Raw genomic sequence first — 21,429 nt, forward strand, 5'->3', positions numbered from 1 at the left:
AAATAACAGAAGTGGGTAAGACTTTACTCTTTTAAACAGTGCATAGCCTCTCACTAATACAGAGAAAGGACACATCACTCTGAGGAGAAGAGGAAACAGAGGGAAAAATGAATGGTCAAGAGTTGAAGGGCAAGGGGCTGGCCCGGTGGCCGAGTGGTTAAGTTCGCGCGCTCCGCTGCAGGCGGCCCAGTGTTTCGTTGGTTCGAATCCTGGGCGCGGACATGGCACTGCTCATCAGACCACGCTGAGGCAGCGTCCCACATGCCACAACTAGAAGAACCCACAACGAAGAATACACAACTATGTACCAGGGGGCTTTGGGGAGAAAAAGGAAAAAATAAAATCTTTAAAAAAAAAAAAAAAAAAAAAGAGTTGAAGGGCAAGGGGAGCTGGAGTTACTTCCTCATCAATGTGCTGAGAATGGAAGGGGAGGGTGTGGTCCTCTTCTGAGAATCTTAGGAAGGTTCTGGCCAGAATGGGAATGGGAAGACAAATTCAGTAAGATCTCACAGAATTCAAAAGGAAAAGAAGAAACATTAATCCAGAATAGAAAGAATATTTCTTAACCTTTAGAGAGAAAAGAATACTTGAGAACTGACCGGCCAGAACTAATGAAGGAAGAGCCACAGTCAGACACATCCAGGAAAAAAACCCTGATTATACTACAAATACTATGCCATTCTTCAAAATCGATTACTCCAAAGTCACAGAGAAAAGCCTAAACACCGCAAATCAGGAATCTTACAGCCCACATTCTCTGGTCATATCTCACACCAGTTTCTTTAAAGATTAAATGTTTGGACAAAAGTACTTGAGGAAAATATAAGAGATTTTTCTATTTTTGTAGTAAGGAAGACATTCTGGCATGACATAAAGGGGAGAAAACTTTGTTGTGCATGTGAGGAAGATTGGCCCTGAGCTAACATTTGTGCCCATCTTCCTCCACTTTGTAGGTGAGATGCCTCCACAGCATGGCTGATGAGTGGAGTCGGTCTGCACCTGGAACCTGAACCCACCAACCTCAGGCTGCTGAAGCGGAGCACATGGAACTTGAACCACTCGGCTACAGGGCTGGCCCCAAAAAAACATTTTTTGAAAACTCTGAATCTAACAGCACACATAAAATAGATCAAGTGTGAAAAAATATTTCTAAGTAAAGACATTGAAACAGTAATCAAAAACCTCCCAAAAATAAAAGTCCAGGGCCAGATGGCTTCTCTGGAGAATTCTACCAAACATTCAAAGAATATTTAATACCTATCTTCTCAAAATCTTCTAACAAGTTGAAGAAGATGGCACACTTCCTAACACATGTTATGAGGCCAACATCACCCTGATCCCAAAGCCCGACAAGGACAACATGAAGAAGGAAAATTACAGGCCAATATCACTAATGAACATAGATGCAGAAATCCTCAACAAAATATTGGCAAACCGAATACAGAAATACATTAAACAGATCATACACCAAGATCAAGTGGGATTTAGACCAGGAACACAGGGATGGTTCAACACTCGCAAATCAATCAATGTGATTCACCAAATTGACAAAATGAAGAATAAAAACCACATGATCCTCTCAATAGATGCAGAGAAAGCATTTGACAAGATCCAACAGCCATTTATGATAAAAACTCTTAACAAAATGGGGATAGGAGGAAATTACCTCAGCATAATAAAGGCCATATATGACAAACCAACAGCCAACATCATACTCAACAGGGAAAAACTGAAAGCCATCCCTCTGAGAACAGGAACAAGACAAGGGTGCCCACTCTTACCACTCTTATTTAACATAGTACTGGAGGTTTGGGCCAGAGCAATTAGGCAAAAAAAAGAAATAAAAGGAATCCAAACTGACAAGGAAGAAGTAAAACTCTTGCTGTTTGCAGACAACATGATTTTATATACAGAAAACCCTAAACAATCCATCGGAAAAGTATGAGAAATAATCAGTACTATAGTAAAGTTGCAGGGTACAAAATCAACTTACAAAAATCAGTTGTATTTTTATACTCTAATAACAAACTCACAGAAAGAAAACTCAAGAATACAATCCCATTTACAATCACAACAAAAAGAATAAAATATCTAGGAATAAATTTAACCGAGGTGAAAAACCTGTACAATGAAAACTATAAGACATTATTGAAAGAAATTGATGACGACATGAAGAAATGGAAAGATATTCCATGAACATGGATTGGAAGAATAAATATAGTTAAAATGCCTATACTACGGTAAGCAATCTACAGATTCAGTCCAAACCCCATCAGAACCCCAATGACATTCTTCACAGAAATAAAACAGAGAATCCTAAAATTCATATGAGGCAACAAAAGACCCTGAATAGCTAAAGCAATCCTGAGAAAAAAAGAACAAAGCTAGAGGCATCACAATCCCTGACTTCAATATGTACTACAAAGCTATAGTAATCAAAATAGTATGGTACTGGCACAAAAACAGACACACAGTCAGTGATATTCCACAAGTGAAAGCCCAGAAATAAAACCCACACATCTATAGAAGCTAATCTTTGACAAGGGAGCCAAGAACATGTAATAGAGAAAGAAAAGTCTCTTCAATAAATGGTGTTGGGAAAACTAGACAGCCACACACAAAAGAATGAAAGCAGACCATTATTTTTCGCCATATATAAAAATTAACTCAAAATGGATCAAAGACTTGAAGTTAAGACCTGAAAACATAAAACTCCTAGAAGAAAATACAGGCAGTACACTCTTTGACATTGGTCTTATAAAGATCTTTTTGAATACAATGTCTACTTGGACGAAGGAAACAAAAGAAAAAATAAGTGGGACTTCATCAGACTAAAGAGCTTCTGCAAGGCAAAGGAAACCAGGACCAAATGAAAGGACAACCCACCAACTCGGAGAAAATATTTGCAAATCATATACCTGACAAGGGGTTAACTTCTAAAATATATAAAGAACTCACATAACTCAACAACAAAAAAACAAACAACCCGATCAAAAAATGGGCAGAGGATATGAAAAGACATGGCCAATAAGCACATGAAAAGAGGTTCAACATCACTAATCATCAGGGAAATGCAAATCAAAACTATGCTAAGATATCATCCAACACCTGTTAGAATGGCTATATTTACCAGAGGATGTAGGGAAAAGGGAACCCTCATCCACTGCTGGTGGGAATGCAAACTGGTGCAACCACTATGGAAAACAGTCTGGAGATTTCTCAAAAAATTAAAAATAGAAATACCATATGACCCAGCTATCCCACTACTGGGTAGTTATCCAAAGAAGTTGAAATCAACAATTCAAAGAGACTTATACACCCCTGTGTTCATTGCAGCATTATTCACAATAGCCAAGACGTGGAAGCAAGAAGATGTGGTGTATATATACAATGGAATACCACTCAGCCATAAAAAAGACAAAATCATCCCATTTGCAACAACATGGACAGACCTTGAGGGTATTACATTAAGCAACATAAGCCAGAAAGAGAAAGACACAGTATGATTTCACTCATATGTGGAAGATAAACTAACACATGGACAAAGAAAACAGATTAGTGGTTACCAGAGGGTAAGGGGGTTTGGGGGTGGGCAAACAGGGTAAAGGGGCACGTTTATATGGTGATAACAATAATAATGTACAACTGAAATTTCACAATGTTATAAACTACTATGACTTCAATAAAAAAAATTTCTGGGGCCAGCCCCATGGCTGAGTGGTTAAGTTCAGGAGCTCTGCTCCCTCGGCCCAGGGTTTTGCTGGTTCAGATCCTGGGCGCGGACATGGCACCGCTCATCAGGCCACATTGAGGTGGCGCCCCACATGCCACAACTACAAGGACCCACAAATAAAATGTACAACTGTGTACTTGGGAGACTTGAGGAGAAAAAGTAGAAAAAAAAAAACCCAGAAGATTGGCAACAGTTGTTAACTCAGGTGCCAATATTTAAAAAAAAAAAAAATTTCAGGCCAGCCTGGTGGTGCATTGGTTAAGTTCACACGTGCTACTTCAGCTGCCCAGGGTTCACTGGTTCGAATCCCAGGTGCAGACACAGCACCGCTTGGCAAAAGCCATGCTGTGGTAGGCATCCCATGTATAAAGCAGAGGAAGATGGGCATGGATGTTAGCTCAGGGCCAGTCTTCCTCAGCAAAAAGAGAATTGGCAATAGTTAGCTCAGGGCTAATCTTCCTCAAAAAAAAAAAAAAATCTAAAACAACTTACAAAACGACAAACAGAAAATATGCTTAATGTATAAACTTGTTTTAAATAAACAAAAAATAATAATAATAACATTCTTTGATAAGTGGGCAAAGGAAATCAATAGGCAATTTAGAAATTCCAGTCGTACCATTTATTTATTTATTTTTTATTTTTCCTTCTTCTCCCCAAAGACCCCCAGTATATAGTTGTATATTTTAGTTGTGGCATGTAGGATGCCGCCTGAGCATGGCTTGATGGCAGTGCCAGGTCTGTGCCCAGGATCCAAACTAGTGAAACCCCAGGCCACTGAAGCTGAACGTGTGAACTTAACCACCTGGCCACAGGCCGGGCCCCCCGCCCCCCTTCTTTTTACAGTTGTACCATTGATTAACTGTGTAATTTAGGGGCAAGAAACTTAACTGAATGTATTTCCTCATTTGTCAACTAAGAAAAATACCATATTTCATCAATTCTGAGATGCCACTGATTGTAAAGCCACCATTTGTTTATACACTAGGAAAGGAAAATGCCATCAATGAAACTGTGTCTTGCCAGGAATTGTAAAACCCATCCGATTTCAGAGAAGTTAAAATGTGGGGGGAAAAGTGCATCACAGAATTAATGAAGTATAGTTCTACCTGCCTCATAGGGTTGTTATGTGGATTTAACAAGATAATATGTGTGAAGAACTTCAAACTACAAGCGGCTCAGAGTAAACACTCAGTAAGTTAGTTGTTTCTATCAGTAACGTGATCCCACTCTGAAAACAAATTACATCCTCACACATACGTGCAGACAAAATAATTTGAAAATATTAATAGCGACTATCTCTAGATGGTGGGACCATGGGTGACAAACGTTCTTAATAATTTTCTCATGTTTTGAAATTTTTCCAAGAATCCTATATTGCTTTAATCATTAGAAAGTGAGCAATTAGGTTATTTCTACCTCGGGGGAAAAATATCTAGAGATGAAGGGGGCAGGCAGGCATTTCAGGCTGTTAGAAATTTGGAAGCAAATAGGCTACTGCATGTGACCTTGGAGTGGACAACAAAGAAATTAGTGAGATTGAACTGAGTAAACTTATTCTGTTCTTCAACTTCCCTGCCAAATCACTGAGGCACAATCCATCGAGAGTATTTTGGGAATGAACAAAATCCAGGATAATGGTAATTCTACATCAGATCAGACAATGTATGCAAAGCAGACAGCCCTGGTTTAGGTTCCTGGCAGGAAAACTGTTCCATATATGTGGTTTCCTTCTCTCTCCTCCTTTCTCCAACTCACTACTGTAAATCTTTTGGACAGAATCCTAAAATGGGATAGTGCCGTGGAAACCAAGAACAAGAAGAAAGTGCCAAATACAACTTACCTCCCCCATGACTTCTGATGCACGGCGGCTCTTCTCCTCTTCTGGATTCTTAAGAGAAGGAAAAAGGTGGAAAAGGGTTAAGAAACTATGAGACAACAGTCCCTTCCTGCCCGGAGGCGGCCAAGTCCGAATAAATCCCTGTCCCATCCCAGGCACTGAGAGGTAGCCCAAAGCGCAAGAAGCCTGCAACCCCACCGCCCTCTCCCATCATCACAAAGAGCAGATGAACTTCACCCCAGGACTGTGGCCTCCTTTCTCCGTAAGAGCCTGACTTTGGATTCTTCCAGCCCCAGTGCCTTACACTGAGCCCATATCTGTGGCTCCAAGACACAGCCTAAATGAATCCATTTGTCAGAGTCCCACACTCCTGTCCTCTTGGCTGGGGGCACCTCTATGGGCCACACAGTGAAAGAACAGAGAAGTGGAAGTAGGAGGGGCACCCAGTCCCAAGCTTAGAAACCCAATGGACACCAGAAATAGCCTCGGGAAGAAGGTCATCCACTGCGCTGGAGAGCGCACGGCGGCGGCTGTGTCAGTTTCGGCTGCGCAGAGAGCGCCATGGGAGCTACAAAGGCTCGAACGCAGCCGGGGTCTGAGGTGAACCCCCAGAGCCCATCCACCGGCGGACCAACTCCCCTGCCCCGCCCCCAGCATCGACCAAGAACGTACAAAGAGGGCCCCTTTCCAGTTCTAGCCCCAAAGGCGGAGTTGGCGACGCGGCCACGGGTCGCCGAGTCCGGGACGTCGGGTGTACAATCCACGCCCGGAGGGTATCGCACGGACTTTCTTCCCAGGCAGGAGTCCACGAAGCTGCCGTACACTTGAGCGCCGACCGCCAGCCCGCTCCCGCGCCAGCCTGCAACCACGCCCCCCCAGGCAGACGCGCGGCCGACGCCCCCTTTCTTCCCGCCATCCGCTCGTCTCCAAGCGCGGGCGCGCAGCCTGGCCACGCCGGACAGCCATCCGTATTTAAGACTCCAGACAGGCCCCAGCCCCGCCCTGGGGGTCCTCACCGCCCACCTCTTGGGGTCCTCGCTCTCCAGTGTGATCGAATCTGCCCCAAATCAGTGAGCTAGGCCGCCCGGAACACCCCGACCCTTAGCGTCCGAACTCCCGCCAACTTACCACTGGCCAGCCAACTTTAAACGGAAGTGCATGCGCCGTGGAGCCCTTGGGAAAATATTGTCCAGAGGAGGAAACTCCAGCCAGTGCCCGGCCGGCACAAGTCTTTTCCGCCCAGGGTCGCGGTGTGTTCCAAACCTTCAGTGAAGCCCACACCTGGCCGCCCAGCCGCGCCCGAGCATCCTCTGCGGACCTGGGCGAACCCACAGGTCCAGGAGCAATAGGTGGCCGCCAGGGGTAAGAAAAGGTTGTGGACCGTGGAGGCTTCTGGGAAAGATAGCGCACAGCCAGGGAAAGGGAGGAGGGGTCGGCCACGAGGACGTCCGAGTCCCCGAGGTTAACCCGTCTGCAACAGCCTCGCCCCAAACTGGGAGATGCCCAGAGGCCTCTAGCAACTGTAGTTAGAGGCCGGGAGGCCGACCGTCCAAAGTTCTCTCCACACGGAGCCGCGCTCTGAGCGTGGGATCAGGAGAGGACCACTCCCCGCCATGCCACGAACTAGGAGTCCTCCCGCACCTGGGCGGTTCAGCCCTTGGCGCCCCACAATCCTGGTCGAGCTGGGTGCCCAGGTTTCCCCTGAGAATTCACTCTCCAGTCGCGGGCTCCACTGGGAAGCGCGGTCCTCAGTCTGGAACACCGTAAGACTACAGCCAGATGTCCCGGCTGTTCAGCATAATTCGGGCGGGATCACAGGGGCGCCCAGTAGGGGCTGGGGGATCACAGGGGCGCCCAGTAGGGGCTGGGCCCACCCTGGAGGCGTCTGGGAAATGTAGTCCTAGCTTAGCAGGGTGGGGATGTGGCGGAGAGACTGAAGTGGGGCAGTCTTGAGCTCAGGGTGGGAGACTCTGAGAAGGGCCAGCGGGAGGTTGAAGGAGGGCAGCCCTGAGTCCGGAGTGGAAGTAATGGAGTACCAATACTAACCTCTATATATCATGTAATCTGTTTTCAAACTTTGTATAAGTACATAAACAGAGATGGAAAGGCACTTAAGATCTCTGGAAAGTTACACTAATATTTGTTAACAGTAGTTAATTTCTAGGACATGTAATTATGAATATTTTCTTTTTACCTTAGAGTATTCCCTTATATTTTGGACATAATCATGTTCTTCTTATGAAACATTACGTATTAAATTTGTTAAGTATAAAATGAATAAGTATAGACTCTGAAATTAATGAACTAGAAAATAGAAAAGTGGGCCAGATTTTAAAAATTCACAGTTTGGTTCTAAAGGATAAGTGAAACACAATATTGATAAACAATAACAAAACAAAAAAGAAATTAAAACAAAAACATTAGAAATGAGAGAGGTTAAACCATAGACACAGATTTGGAAAGAATTCTGAGGCTGTTATGTGCAACTCTATAACCATGGTAAAAATAATTGTAGATTTTCTAGTAAAATTTAAATTATTAATTTCTACTAAGAACTGGAAAACCTGAATAGAATAATAACCAAATAAAATTTAAATATATCTTAAAATATGTACCATTAAAAAGTTACCAGATGGTTATAGCTGGGTTTTAGCTAACTTTTGAACTTATAATGATTATTCGATTTATTTGGATCCAAGGAAAAGATGGAATGCTGTCTAATTTTGTGTACCTAGTATAAAACCTGATACAGATGGGCCAAAAGAAAAGTATTAATCAGTTGCATTTGTGTTAAAAGATAAACTGAGGCACGTTAAAATGTTCAAGAGTTTATTTGAGCATATATTGATTTGAATTAGGCAGTATCAAACCGAAAGTGGTTAGGAGCGCTCCACCAACAGGAGCTATTGGAAAGGTTTTTGTAAAGAAGACCACTAAGCCAAGCAAGGAAATTATTTGATTGGATATCACTTAAGCAGTTCCCCTATTTGGGAAAACTAAGTTGGCTTTTGTGATTGGTTGGTCTTAAGTTTGATTTTGTTGGATTCAGGTGCATCTACTCTGGGTTAGATTTTGGTTTGCTTATGTAGGCTACCAAGGCATCAGAGCCAACTCAGTCAAATGGCCTCCTTGTTTAATTACTTTAACATTTGTGATTATAGATGCAAAAATTCCAAATAAAAGGACTGATTTCAACAATGTAGTATGAAATTTGCACAATGAATTATGTCAAAAGATTTCCTAATGTTGGAAAAACATTAAGAAATCCAGTGACAAGATGCATTGCGTGAACTGGTGCAGCCACTATGGAAAACAGTATGGAGATTCCTCAAAAAATTAAGAATAGAACTACCATATGATCCAGCTATTCCACTGCTGGGTATTTAGCCAAAGAACATGAAAAACTAAATGTGTAAAGGTACATGCACCCCTATGTTCATTGCAGCATTATTCACAATAGCCAAGACTTGGAAGCAACCTAGGTGTCCAAGGGACGAATGGATAAAGAAGATGTGGTATATATACACAATGGAATACTTCTCAGCCATAAAAAAGGATGAAATCTGGCCATTTGTGACAACATGGATGGAACTTGAAGGTATTATGCCAAGTGAAATAAGTCAGAGGGAGAAAGTCAAATATATGATCTCACTCATAAATAGAAGGTAAAAACCACAGCAAACATGGTGCCGGCCCAGTGGCGCAGCAGTTAAGTTCGCACATTCCGCTTCAGTGGCCACGGGGTCTACCTGCCAAGATCCCGGGTGCAGACATGGCACCGCTCATCAAGCCATGCTGTGGCAGGCATCCCACATATAAAGTAGAGGAAGATGGGCACAGATGTTAGCTCAGGGCCAGTCTTCCTCAGCAAAAAGAGGAGGATTGGCAGCAGATGTTAGCTCAGGGCTGATCTTCCTCAAACAACAGCAACAAACAAACACACAGAGACAGAGATTGGATTGGTGGTTACCAGAGGGGAAGGGGGAGGGAGGAGGGTGAAAGGGGTGATTAGGCACATGTGCGTGGTGATGGATTGAAATTAGTCTTTGGGTGGTGAACATGACGTAATCTACACAAGAATCAAAAATAATGATGTACACCCAAAATTTATATAATGTTATAAACCAATGTTACCACAATAAAAAATAAATAAAAATGAGAATTTGGGATTGCTTTTCAGACCTAGAAATAAACATAACCCTAGATGAAAAAAAATATGTTGCATGAACAAAATAAAAGAGATAAAAGAAATACATATATCAAATGATGCCAATAAGATAATGTGGTAGAGTAATGTTCCTTCTCCCTCAAGATGTCCAATTTCTAAGCCCCAGAACCTGCGTATGACTATTTTATCTTATATGGCAAAAGAGACTTTTCCAGATATGCTTAAATTAAGGATCTGTTGAGATGAGACGATTATCCTGGATTATCTGACAGGGTGCAATGTAATCACAAGGGTCCTTGTAAGAGGAAGGCAGGAAGGTCAGAGTCAGAGAGATGTGAAGACAGAAGGAGAGGTTGGAATGATGTGCTCTGAAGGTGGAGTAAGGGGCCATGAGCCAAGGGATACAGGCAGCTTCCGGAAGCTGGAAAAGGCAAGGAAACAGATTCTCCCCAAGAGCCTACAGAAGGAATGCAGCTCTGCCAACACCTTGATTTTAACCCATAAGATCCACTTCAGACTTCTGACTCCAATGTCTGGATGAGGAAATCTTTCCTCAGAGCAGGGGGAGGATGGAATGCCCTGCCATTCATCAGAAATCCATGTCCTTGATTAAGTTAGTCATTCTGCCTTACTCCCTGAGATACTACCCCCCTAACCCCCATCCCCGGCCCCAACCAGAATATTCTGCTTTCCTTCTCCTGAAGCTTCTCTTACAGAAACAAATTGAGGAACTGGTTCCCTAGTTCTCCTGTTCTGGTGGGGTCTTTGGGTACATCCGCAAGCGGCTCAGTGCTCTCCCACATTTATTTCTCCCATATGATAGAGTGGAGTCACCTAATAGGCACATTTTCTTCAATTGTTTATTTCGAAAATTTTTGAATCTCTAAAAGCGTTGAAAGAATAGTACAAAGAACCCTTATGCATGCCTATCTCCTGGATTCACCAACTAACAACTTGCCACTTTTGATAATCTCTCTCTACCATTTGAAAATAAATTCAAGTATCATGATACTTCACTAGTCAATATGTCATCACGTATCTCCTAAAAACAAGGACATTTTCTTCTACACAGAGTCTTACACATACATCACCACACACAAAAGTGTCTCACTCATATCAGTAAACACAGTAATACATCCCACATACTTCTAACCACACATCACGATCAGACCCAAGGAAATTAATAATTCCACAACTCACTCATATTCAAATTTCCTCCAAATGTCCCGAAAATGTCTTATATAGGTTTTTCTTTAAGCAGGACACAAAGTTCATGCATTGCATTTGATGCTATGTCTCTTTAGGCTCTTAATCTGGAACAGTCCCTCCACCTTTTTGTTTTCTCTAGACATTGATTTTTTTAAGAATCTAAGTTAGTTGTTCAACAGAATGTCTTATAGTCTGGATTTGTCTGTTTATTTTCTCATGGTAAAATCCAGGTTAAACAAGTTAGCAAGGGTACTACATAGACAAGGTTGTGTCCTCTTGTATCACACGAGGAGAAACATGAGGTCAGGTCATTTCACTATTGGTGATGCTAAACTTGATCACTTAGTTAAAGTGGTAATGGCCAGATATTTCCATTGTAAAGTGATATTTTTTCCTTTCTAATTGGTAAGTAACCTGAGGGCTGATAACTTAGGACTGAGTCTCCGATTTGCCAATAATCATATGCACATTTAATATAAGGTGTGTGTTACTTTTGCACATAAATTAATATATATGTGTTACTCTTTTGTATAAATATGAATCATGAAATTATATTTAGTATATGGGCCTTTTATTATATATGCATGTTAATGATGTACGGTTAACACATATATATATATACACACATTATTCTTCAGTGTTGGATAATCAATCCATGTTTTATGCTTTGTGAACCACTTACGATATTTTATAGGATGATTTGGAATACAACCAATTTTTTATTTTGTTCCTGACTTTTGAATTTAACTTCCATAAAAATATGACATTACTATAAACAGGTATTCATTTTCAAGTTGCTGAGCTTCTCCGTCATGCCCAATGTTCTTATAGGAGGACTGATGGGCAGAAACACGTATCTTGGAGAAAAAGATGAGAGTGTTTATTGTGGAGCTTATAATCTGTCAAGGAGGCAGAAGGCAAACTGTCCTACCTTATGAGACTTTTAGGAGTTGGGTATCCTGGAGAAATTAATGACGGTGGGCTTTTGCCAAAAATGGATGAGAAGCTTTTTGTATCAGCACCCAATTCCTATAGTCAGTTTGTACTAGTTTGGGTTCAGTCAGGAAACAGAAACTGCACCAGAATTTAAACAGAAGTTTAATATAAAGAATTATTAAGCAATGATGAGAGTAACTATAAAGACATCAAAGAACCCTTAGGGTACTTTTGCCATAAGCAAGTATCTTTGCCATAGACATCTTTGCCACAAGCATTTTTGCTGTGAACATTTTCACTGTATAACTAATTGGTCGTAAGGCAATTTTGCCATAAAAGATAAAATAACTGGGTAACAGTTTGGTTTGACAATTTGGTTTCAACTGCTTGACAGTGTGGTTTCATTTCTCCATTGACACAATACTCTCATTTTTATATTAAATAAATCTTAGCTTTGCATTTCCCATAGAACTCTGGAACATCTATCCACAGACATGAGCCAAGAACAAAGAACAGTGTAGAAGGCTTTTCACAATGCAATACAAAGCTCAGTTACAAATATGCATCCTAGTATTTGGAAACTGATATCTCTCTTAATGAAGGAAGAAGTTTTAGCAAAAAAGAAAAAGTGTGATGGATGCCAAATGAGGAAATGAATCAACAAGCAAAAAAATATATATATTGTGAATGAAAGACTTTGCAGACAAGTGCTTAGGTACAACCCACAAAATAAAATCAGTTATTTGCTCATTATTGCCATGAATCTACACATATTTTAAATGTATTCAAATATTTTGTATTTTGCAATGTCTTTTTAATTTTATTATTCATTTTTCATGTTTTATTATATCCTTTTTAATATCCCTCTTTTATTATTCATTATTTCATCTTTGATAACAAAATTGCCTTATGGCCAATTAGTTATGCAGTGAAAATGTCTGCAGTGAAAACACATGCAGGAAAGATGTCTATGGCAAAGATGCTTACGGTGAAAATACCAGACACGGGCTGAGGGAGAGTACCTAAAGAAGGACAAAGTTGGAAGGAGGGTCCCTCCCAGAGGCTGGGTTTCAGACCTCAGTAGAGATGTAGTTACATCCCACTGGATGGCAGAGAAGTTTGCTGGGTTGCCAAGTACTCAGTGTGGGAGTGGCACCGCAGGCACGAGGGTGAGATGCAGGGTATCCACATCAGAAGGGCTGCAGGAAATAGCCTTCCATGGCACATGCAAGCCAAAGCTGATGGGCAGGTATACAGAGAGAGTTGCGATTCCACTATGTGTGTGAGTGTCTCATCAGGAGGGCCTCAGCAAGGTGGTCACTGAGCCCAGGCCAGATTGGCAAGATCTCCGAGAGACTGCATGCTCTGGAGTACAGCTGGTGCTGAGCATCATTGAATGTTTTCACATACACACACCCCATGGACCACAAAGCAAGAGCAAGAAAAAGCAAAATGCAGCAGCCAGAACCAGGAAGAGAAGCCCCTTCCTCCTCCAGCGCCCTCTACTGACAACGTTTCACATCATACTCACTGTAAAGAGGAAAGGCTTGAAGAATCCAGTCCATTTTCACAGAGCAGGTATTGAAGAGTAAATTTGGAGCTGAGAGGCAATAAATTGATAACCGCACATTGTCAACTGCTTTGGCTACTCAGTTTCTGCATACTTTTCTACACACTTTTGAGCTCCCGTACAGCAACAAAACAACTCTGCATTTCTACCTAGCAAGGTACCAGCTATCCAAATGTGAAAATGCACAGTCCCAACAGTTGGCTATATTAGTTATTAATTAATTTATTTATGGCTACATTAATTACTTCTCAAATTCGGTTACAATCCTACAGAATATTCTGTTGCCTAAAGAGTAAATTGTAAAGTTAACCTCCAACAACTTGCATATAAAATAAAAATGAGGAAAGAGAAGAAAAAGGATGTTAGAATAAACAAATAAATACATATAACCAGCAAAGAGAAAATATGCAAAGCTACTACAGTCCTCATGTCTGTAATTGGATATGAGGCCATAGTTGATGTTTGTGATTTGCATCTTCAACGACCCTTTCTGTATTTCCATTGCCTTCAGTGACAGCCTCAGATGCTCTAGGTTCTCTACCTGGTAGAGTAACCCAAACACTCATTCCTGAAGATTCTGAGTCCTCGATCATGTTTTTCTTTTTATTGCTGTCATTTTCCCATTAACCTTTACTATTGGGCAGAGAAGTACTAAGAGGAATGCCAGAGAATCTCCTGGGTTTCAGACATAGCCCTCCTACCTCAATTGTATAGCAGTAACCTGATCCTCCTTGGTAATTAGGATCAATCAGTCCATCCAGTAGCTTAACTTTTTTTTCCTCTTAGGTCAGTGTTACAAGGAGCCCAAAATGTTCAAGAAAGAAGTCTCATCTTCCAATTCAGTACGACCATTGCCACCGGTATGTCCCCCAGTGGAAACATTGCCCCCTTGGGGACTAATATGTCCATAGCAGCAAAGCTCAAATTCTGTGAGTCTGCTATTAGGTGTTATAGTGAGAGAAGCCACTCCCACTTCACCCCTTCATTCCTGGAGCATGTATTAGGGTGTGGGGGAGGCCATAATGGTCTCTGATTCAAATATATTCTGCATCCTGTAAGACAGAATTCCAGCCTTTCAGGGTGATATCTCCAACCGGCACTGTAACTGAATTTTCAGTGAGTCATTCCACCTTTCAGTGGGGCCAGCTGATTCCAGGTAGCAAAACATGGGGTAAGAAAGTTAATTCCATGGGCGTGCATGCATTGCCGTACTTCCTTTGCTGTGAAATGAGTTTTTTGTTCAGACAAAAGGCTGTGTGGGATGCCAAGATGGTGGATAAAGCATTCTGTGAGTCCGTGGTTGGTGATGCTGGCAGAAACATCACAGGCAGGGAAAGAAAACCTAAGATAATATGTGTCTGTACTTGTGAGGATGAATCTCTGTCCCATCCATGATGGAAAAGGTCCAATGTAATCGACCTTCTGCCACATGGCCGGCTGGTCCTCACAGGGAATGGTGCCATATCGGGGACTCAAGGTTGGTCTCTGCTGTTGGCAAAAATTAAGGGCAAGTACTGTGCTAGCTGATTGTATCCCTTTATGAAGAAAGCAAATACTTTCAAACACCCCTCACCCACGAATATTTCTGCTTATATCTGATGGCCAGATTCATGACACGTGGTCTTCTTTAGTTACAAGGTAGGCTGGGAAATAAAATATTGAATTCCTCCAACATATATAATGGAAATCAGCAAAGAAAAAGTGGGCTGAGGCTGTCTGTTGTGTCTGTCAAACATCAGTGTCTAACACAAGTACCCACAACCAGAGAATTGGTTTCTTGTAGGAAAGATACAAACTTGATTCCCAGAGTGAAGATTCCAGGTAAAGAGACAATGTTTCTGAGCTTAAGACATGGGCAGAAATCACATTTAGAACTAAAGATACCTGCAAATCAGATTCTTTGGAGGGAAGTAAAAGGACAAGGCCTCAGGAACAAAAATCACTCCTGCGAGGAACCCCTGGCAAAACCTGTGAGGAAGGGCCAAAGTAAGACTTCCTGGAGGGGCAGAGGCTGGCAATACTTTAAATGGAGCATTTCTTACCAGGGAAAAAGAAAGAGGGTAGATGCTGGGGCCTGTGGACAAAGGTGAGGGTGACGGGTGGGGGTTGGATAGCACAGGAGAGAGTTCCTACTCCACAACTTAAATAGCTCATTTGTCACTGAAACTTTGAAAAATGTTATACATGACGTTCATTCAGACTGTGTGTATAGACATAGTATGGAGAATTATTTCCCTTATATTTTGTTTGGTTATGATTATGGATAAAAAGTTAATAGTAATAGTGTAATAGTAATTCTGTATATCATTCACCCCTATGCACTTGTTAACGAACAATGTGAACAGTTTTTTATATTATTTTTTTCTCTGTTATGCTTCTTCTGGTTATATTTATGAAAATCTAATTTTATGTCTGTTGAAACTAAAAATAAAATGGGGCTTGTGTCTTGTATGTCTTTTTCTTATTTTTCAAGCAATTTGTGTTTATATATTTTCCAAAAAGTCTTGGTTCAAAACAGATTGCAAATTTTTATAAAGGAAAGAAAAAAAATTGTCTTTCACCACAGTTTGAGAAGCACTACTTTAAAAAAAAAAAAGATTTTATTTTTTTCCTTTTTCTCCCCAAAGCCCCCAGGTACATAGTTGTGTATTCTTAGTTGTGGGTCCTTCTAGTTGTGGTATGTGGGACACTGCTTCAACATGGCTCGATGAGTGCCATGTCCACACCCAGGATTTGAACCGATGACGAAACCCTGGGTCACCTGCAGCAGAGCACACAAACTTAACCACTCAGCCACGGGGCTGGCCCTGAGAAGCACTACTTTACAAAACAAATGATGGGATGGGATGTTTACTTGGTCTTCCTTGAAGAAATAGCTAAATGGTTTTCTGTATTCTAATTGATATGACCGAAGACTCCCAAGAAAATAGGAGCACATTTACCTCCTTAATGAAAATTTCAAGCCCAGCAGTAATCTCCCTCCCATAGTACTTGAATGCCCCCACTCAACTAAGGACTGGACCAGTGTCCTAACTAAGAGAGTGCAAAAGAAAAATTCTTTTATTCAGAGGTGCCCCACTTCCACCTTGAACACTAGGGGCATCAGCCATCCCGGGGGACATGTCTTATTGCCTTCTGCTGTAAACCTGTTGTGTTCACCTTCACTTCATCATTTTGATTTAAAGATCAGACCAGTTCAGTTGCCTCATATTTCAGATAATACTTATAATTTATTCCCTAGCCTCAGTATTTGTCCCTTTAAGCAACTCCTAGACATAGCAGAAATCATACTTGCATGTTAGACACGAGGAGACCTTAGAAAGCTATTGTCCAACATGCAACAAGAAAGAAAAACTTCACCAAGGTTGAGGCTAATACAGCAAATTTGTATGTGACTTGGGCCTCCCTAATACATGCAGAGGTATCACCAGTAGTAAGAAACGACTTTGGAATGGGGCTCCAGTCATAGTAGAGCTGTCCGCCAAGCTCATTTAACAGAGGCTGTTGGGAGTATTACGTAAAATGGTGCTCAGGTTGTTCTCCATTGTTAAATTTAGCTAGAGGATACATAGCAGCTGGTTATCCAAAACAGCCTCTAATTATGCCTCAGAAACAGCTGCTGAAGCAGTGGCTTAGCTTTTACACTGGCACTCTGCCAAAAGCCTGGTACAGCTGACGCTCATCTGTATTTATTGGTGTACAAGACTATCAGTATAAATTGCCACTGTGGCTAATTTTCCATGGCTTGCCAAGCTAAGAAAAATGAAACTACTGAGGCTGAATTAATAGCATCAAAAATTAAGAACTTTCATAAACATATACCCTCTATAGGACCCAGCCAATCCACTCCAAGGTATTTGTCCAAGAGAAATGAAAACATAGCTCCATACGAAGACTTGTACACAAATATTCATGGGAGCTTTGTGTGTAAGAGCCCCAAACTGGAAACAATCCAACTATCCACCAGCAGGTGATTGGATAGACAAATTGTGGTACCCTTAGTCAGCAATAAAAAGAAACAAACTAATACTATACACAACAACATGGATGAATCTCACAATATCTGAGCAAATGAAGGCAGATACCAAAGACTTATATGAAGTTCTAAAACAAGCAAAACTAATCTATGGAGATGGAAGTCAGCAGAGTGATTATCTCAGAAGTGGGTGGTGGTTACTGTCTGGGAAGGAGGCAAGGGAACATTCTGAGGGAATGGAGAAATCGATTTCTTGATCAGGGTGGAGGATACACAATTATATACAAATGATGCATACTTAAGATTTTTATATTTTACTGTATGTAAATTTTACCTCAGTTTTTAAAAAGAGAAACAGTAAAAAAACCTTTTGTCATTAATGAAGTGGGTGGGGAAGTTTTAGTGACATGAGTCAGGGATAGAGTAAAGGAAAGAAGTAATGGTGGGCAAACAGCCTGATACATAGGGACTAACCAAGGCCCTAATAATATTTCAGACCTATGTACAGGCTTTAAAATATGAGAACTACAATATGAACATTACCATTTATAATCAATCTAAAATTCCATTTGGCAGGTTTATACTAATACAATTTTATATAGATATGTAAAAATACTTTTAACGTAGGCTGTATGTTTTTTTACTGCATTTATTTGATTTTAAGTGCTCTGAAGACTTCATAAGTCCTTAAAGTTGATTTCAATCTTAAAATAGCACTGACCCTTCCTTCACTTGCTGTCTCCCCTCTCTGTTCTGTCTCCCTCATTTGCACAATTCTGAGTTGGAAATAATGTACCCCAAGAGTCTGGGCCTCTGCCTTCCACATTTCAACTTGGTTCAGCACACCCAGTCCCCACTCAACTCCTCGTGAAAGGACTTGTCACCAGGCCCAGTGAAGATCAATAGGACGTGGGATTTTCTTACTAGAGATCTTGAACCCATTCTCCCTGGTCTACAGGCCTCAAAACCATCAAATTTTCCCAGAAACAAAACTAACCAAAATCTATGTTGCCTTTGGGCAAAGTTTGAGGACATTTACACTAAATCCAAAGAGAAAGCCCAATGTAATGTGATTAAATAAAGCATGTATCCATCCTTCTTACTTTAGCAAAACCCTACACACCCTACCTAGTAATGCTTGGGACACGGTCCATACAGAAATGGAGACTTCCAACTAACCCTTTGAAAATCATAGGACAGCTAACTGTACACTTTCATTAGAATTTCATCTGAAAACTTTGACGTTTTAAATTATTATTTTTATTCTTTTTGTTTTGTTTTGAGGAAGCTTAGCCCTGAGTTAACATCTGCCACCAATCCTCCTCTTTTTGCTGAGGAAGGCTGGCCCTGAGCTAACATCCGTCCCCATCTTCCTCTACTTTATACTTGGGATGCCTACCACAGCATGGCTTTTTGCCAAGCGGTGCCATGTCTGCACTCGGGATCCGAACTGCCGAACCCCAGGCCGCCGAGAAGCGGAACATGCAAACTTAACTGCTGCGCCACCAGGCCAGCCCCTCTCCTTACAGTTTTATCAGTGATTTTTATTGTGATAAAATTCACATACATAAAACTTACCATTTGAACGATTTAAAAGTGTACAATTCAGTGGCATTTAGTACCTTCAGAGCGGTGTGCAATCATCGCCACCACCTAGTTCCAGAAATTTTTCATCACCCCAAATGGAAACCCCATGTCCATTAGGCAGTCACTCCCCATTCCCTCATCCCCAGTGTCCCTGGCAGCCACAAATCTGCCTTCTGTCTCTAAGGATTTGTCTATTCTGGAAAATTCATATAAATGGAATAATCATACAATAGGTGGCCTTTTGTTTCTGGCTTCTTTCACTTAGCATAATGTTTTTGAGGCTCATCCATGTTGTAACAAGTATCAGTCTTCATGCCTTTCATGGCCAAATAACAGTCTATCTTATGGATATAGCATATTTTATTTATCCATTCATGTGTCGGTGGACATTTTCATTGTTTCCATTTTTGGCTATTATCAATATAGTTCAGTTTTTGCCTCATGTATTTTGACACTCTGCTCATAGGTGCATACACTTTAAGGATTCTTGTGACTTCTTGGGGAATTGACTCCTTTATCATTATGTAATGTCTTCTTTTCCCTTTGTAATTTTCCTTGTTCTGAAATAAGTTTTGTCTGTAATTAATATAGCTACTCCTATTTTATTTTGATTAAGCCTGGTATATATTTTTCCACCCCTTTACTTTTAACTTATTTGCGGCTTTATATTTAAAAATGGATTTCTTGTAGACAACACAAAGTTGAGTCTTTTTTAAAAACCCACTCTGACAGCCTTTCTCTTAATCAGTGTATTTAGATGATTTACATTTAAAGTGATTATTGATAGAGTTGGATTAATATTACTGTTAATGTACTGTCAATATTACTATTAATGTAATGGTTTTCTATTCACTGTATTTGTTCTTTGTTTTCTTTTTTCTCTTCTCCTTTTCTGCTTTCTCTGGTTTTGAGTATTTTCTATTATTCCATTTTCTCTTTTCTCATAGCATATAAATTATAGTTTTAAAAAAATTTTTAGTGGTTGCCCTAGAGTTTGAATCGTACATTTGCAACTAATCTAAGTCCACTTTCAAATAAGAGTATAATGCTTACAGGTAGTGCAGAGTATTCCCAATTCTTCTCTCCCATCCCTTATAACACTGCTGCCATTGATTTCACTTATCCATACGCTGTAATAATTCAACACATTACTATTATTACTTTTAAAAGATATCTATTAGGTCAACAAACAGTAGGAAAAATGAAAGATTTTATTTTACCTTCATTTATTCCTGCTCTGACAATCTTCCTTCCTTTCGCTTCTGACCTATACCATTTTCCTTCTCTCAAAAGAACTTCTCTTAACATTTCTCGCAAGACAGACCTCCTGGCAACAAATTCTTTCCATTTTTGTTTCTCTGAGAAAGGTTTTATTTCTCCTTCATTTTGAGGGGTGATTTCACTGGATGTAGAATTCTAGTCTTTTCCCCCAACACTTTAAATATTTCACTCCACTGTCTTCTTGCTTACATGGTTTCTGAAGAAAGAAAGAATTACATTGATATCCTTGTTCCTCTATAGTAATGTGTCCCACCCTCCCACCCCTGCCTTCTTTCAAGATTCTCTCTGTCTTAGGTTATCTCCAGTGTCAGTATGATATGCGTAGGTGTAGATCTTTTGGTATTTCACCTGCTTGGTGTTCCCTGAGGCTCCTGGCTCTGTGGTTTGGTGTTATTAATTTTGGAAAACTCTCAGCCATTATTACTTCAAATATTTCTTCTGCTCCTTTATCTCTTTCTTCTCCTTCTGGTATTCCAATTACATGTATATTACACCTTTTGTAATTATCTCACAGTTCTAGGATATTCTGTTCTGTTTTTTTTTTCTCCTGTTTTTCTTTACATTTCAGTTTGGCAAGTTCCTATTGACATATCTCCAAGCTTACTGACTCTTTGACCACTTTCAGTCTACGGATGAGCCTATCAAAGGTGTAGCCAATCAAAGGTGTTCTTTATTTGTTTTTGATTCCTAGCATTTTCTTTTGATGTTTTGTTAGCATTTCCATCTCTTTGCTTATATTACCCATCTGTCTTGCATATTGTCTACATTTTCCATTTAAGTCCTTCAACATATTAATCAAATTATTTTGAATTTCCTATCCAATAATTCCAAAATCTGTGTAATATCTGAGCCTGGTTCTAATGCTTGCCTTGTCTCTTCAACCTGTTTTTTCTTGCTTTTTAGTGTAACTTGTAATTCTTGAAAGCTGGATATGATGCATCGGGTAATAAAAACTGAAGTTAACAGGCCTTAGTGTGAGATTTTATGTTGATCTGGCCAGTAGATGGACTATGCTTAATGTTTGCTACAGCTATAGGGGCCAGAGGCTTCAGTTTCCTCTAGACAACTTGTTTTTCCCCCCTGTTGTCTTTGGGATTCCCTAAGACCTCCTTCTTAGAGTCTGTGTCTT

General features: G+C 40.6%; 2 protein-coding genes and 1 long non-coding RNA gene across 3 annotated transcripts in view; 1 reads left to right on the top strand and 2 right to left on the bottom strand.

The window, feature by feature from the left end:
* Nucleotides 1-6,717, bottom strand: part of LOC103543657 (zinc finger protein 568-like) — a gene marked incomplete at its 5' end in the record, with an annotated part of 32,408 nt that extends 25,691 nt beyond the window's left edge. Inside the window, 2 exons of the mRNA XM_070557573.1 lie at nucleotides 5,577-5,624; nucleotides 6,702-6,717. Of these exons, the coding sequence (XP_070413674.1) occupies nucleotides 5,577-5,624; nucleotides 6,702-6,717 (64 nt within the window). The remainder of the gene's footprint in view (nucleotides 1-5,576; nucleotides 5,625-6,701) is intronic.
* The window catches only part of LOC103543496 (abasic site processing protein HMCES-like), a 103,136-nt gene that overhangs the window by 25,691 nt on the left and 56,016 nt on the right, over nucleotides 1-21,429 (bottom strand). The window contains exon 8 of the transcript XR_011522241.1: nucleotides 5,577-5,624. The gene's annotated coding sequence lies outside the window, so the exon portion shown is untranslated. The remainder of the gene's footprint in view (nucleotides 1-5,576; nucleotides 5,625-21,429) is intronic.
* Nucleotides 6,802-15,907, top strand: LOC139073484 (uncharacterized). Its single transcript, XR_011522263.1, has 2 exons — nucleotides 6,802-6,935; nucleotides 14,243-15,907. It is a non-coding gene; the product is annotated as an uncharacterized lncRNA (long non-coding RNA).

The sequence above is a fragment of the Equus przewalskii genome, chromosome 9 (assembly GCF_037783145.1).
Source record: "Equus przewalskii isolate Varuska chromosome 9, EquPr2, whole genome shotgun sequence".
Taxonomy (NCBI): Eukaryota; Metazoa; Chordata; class Mammalia; order Perissodactyla; family Equidae; genus Equus; species Equus przewalskii.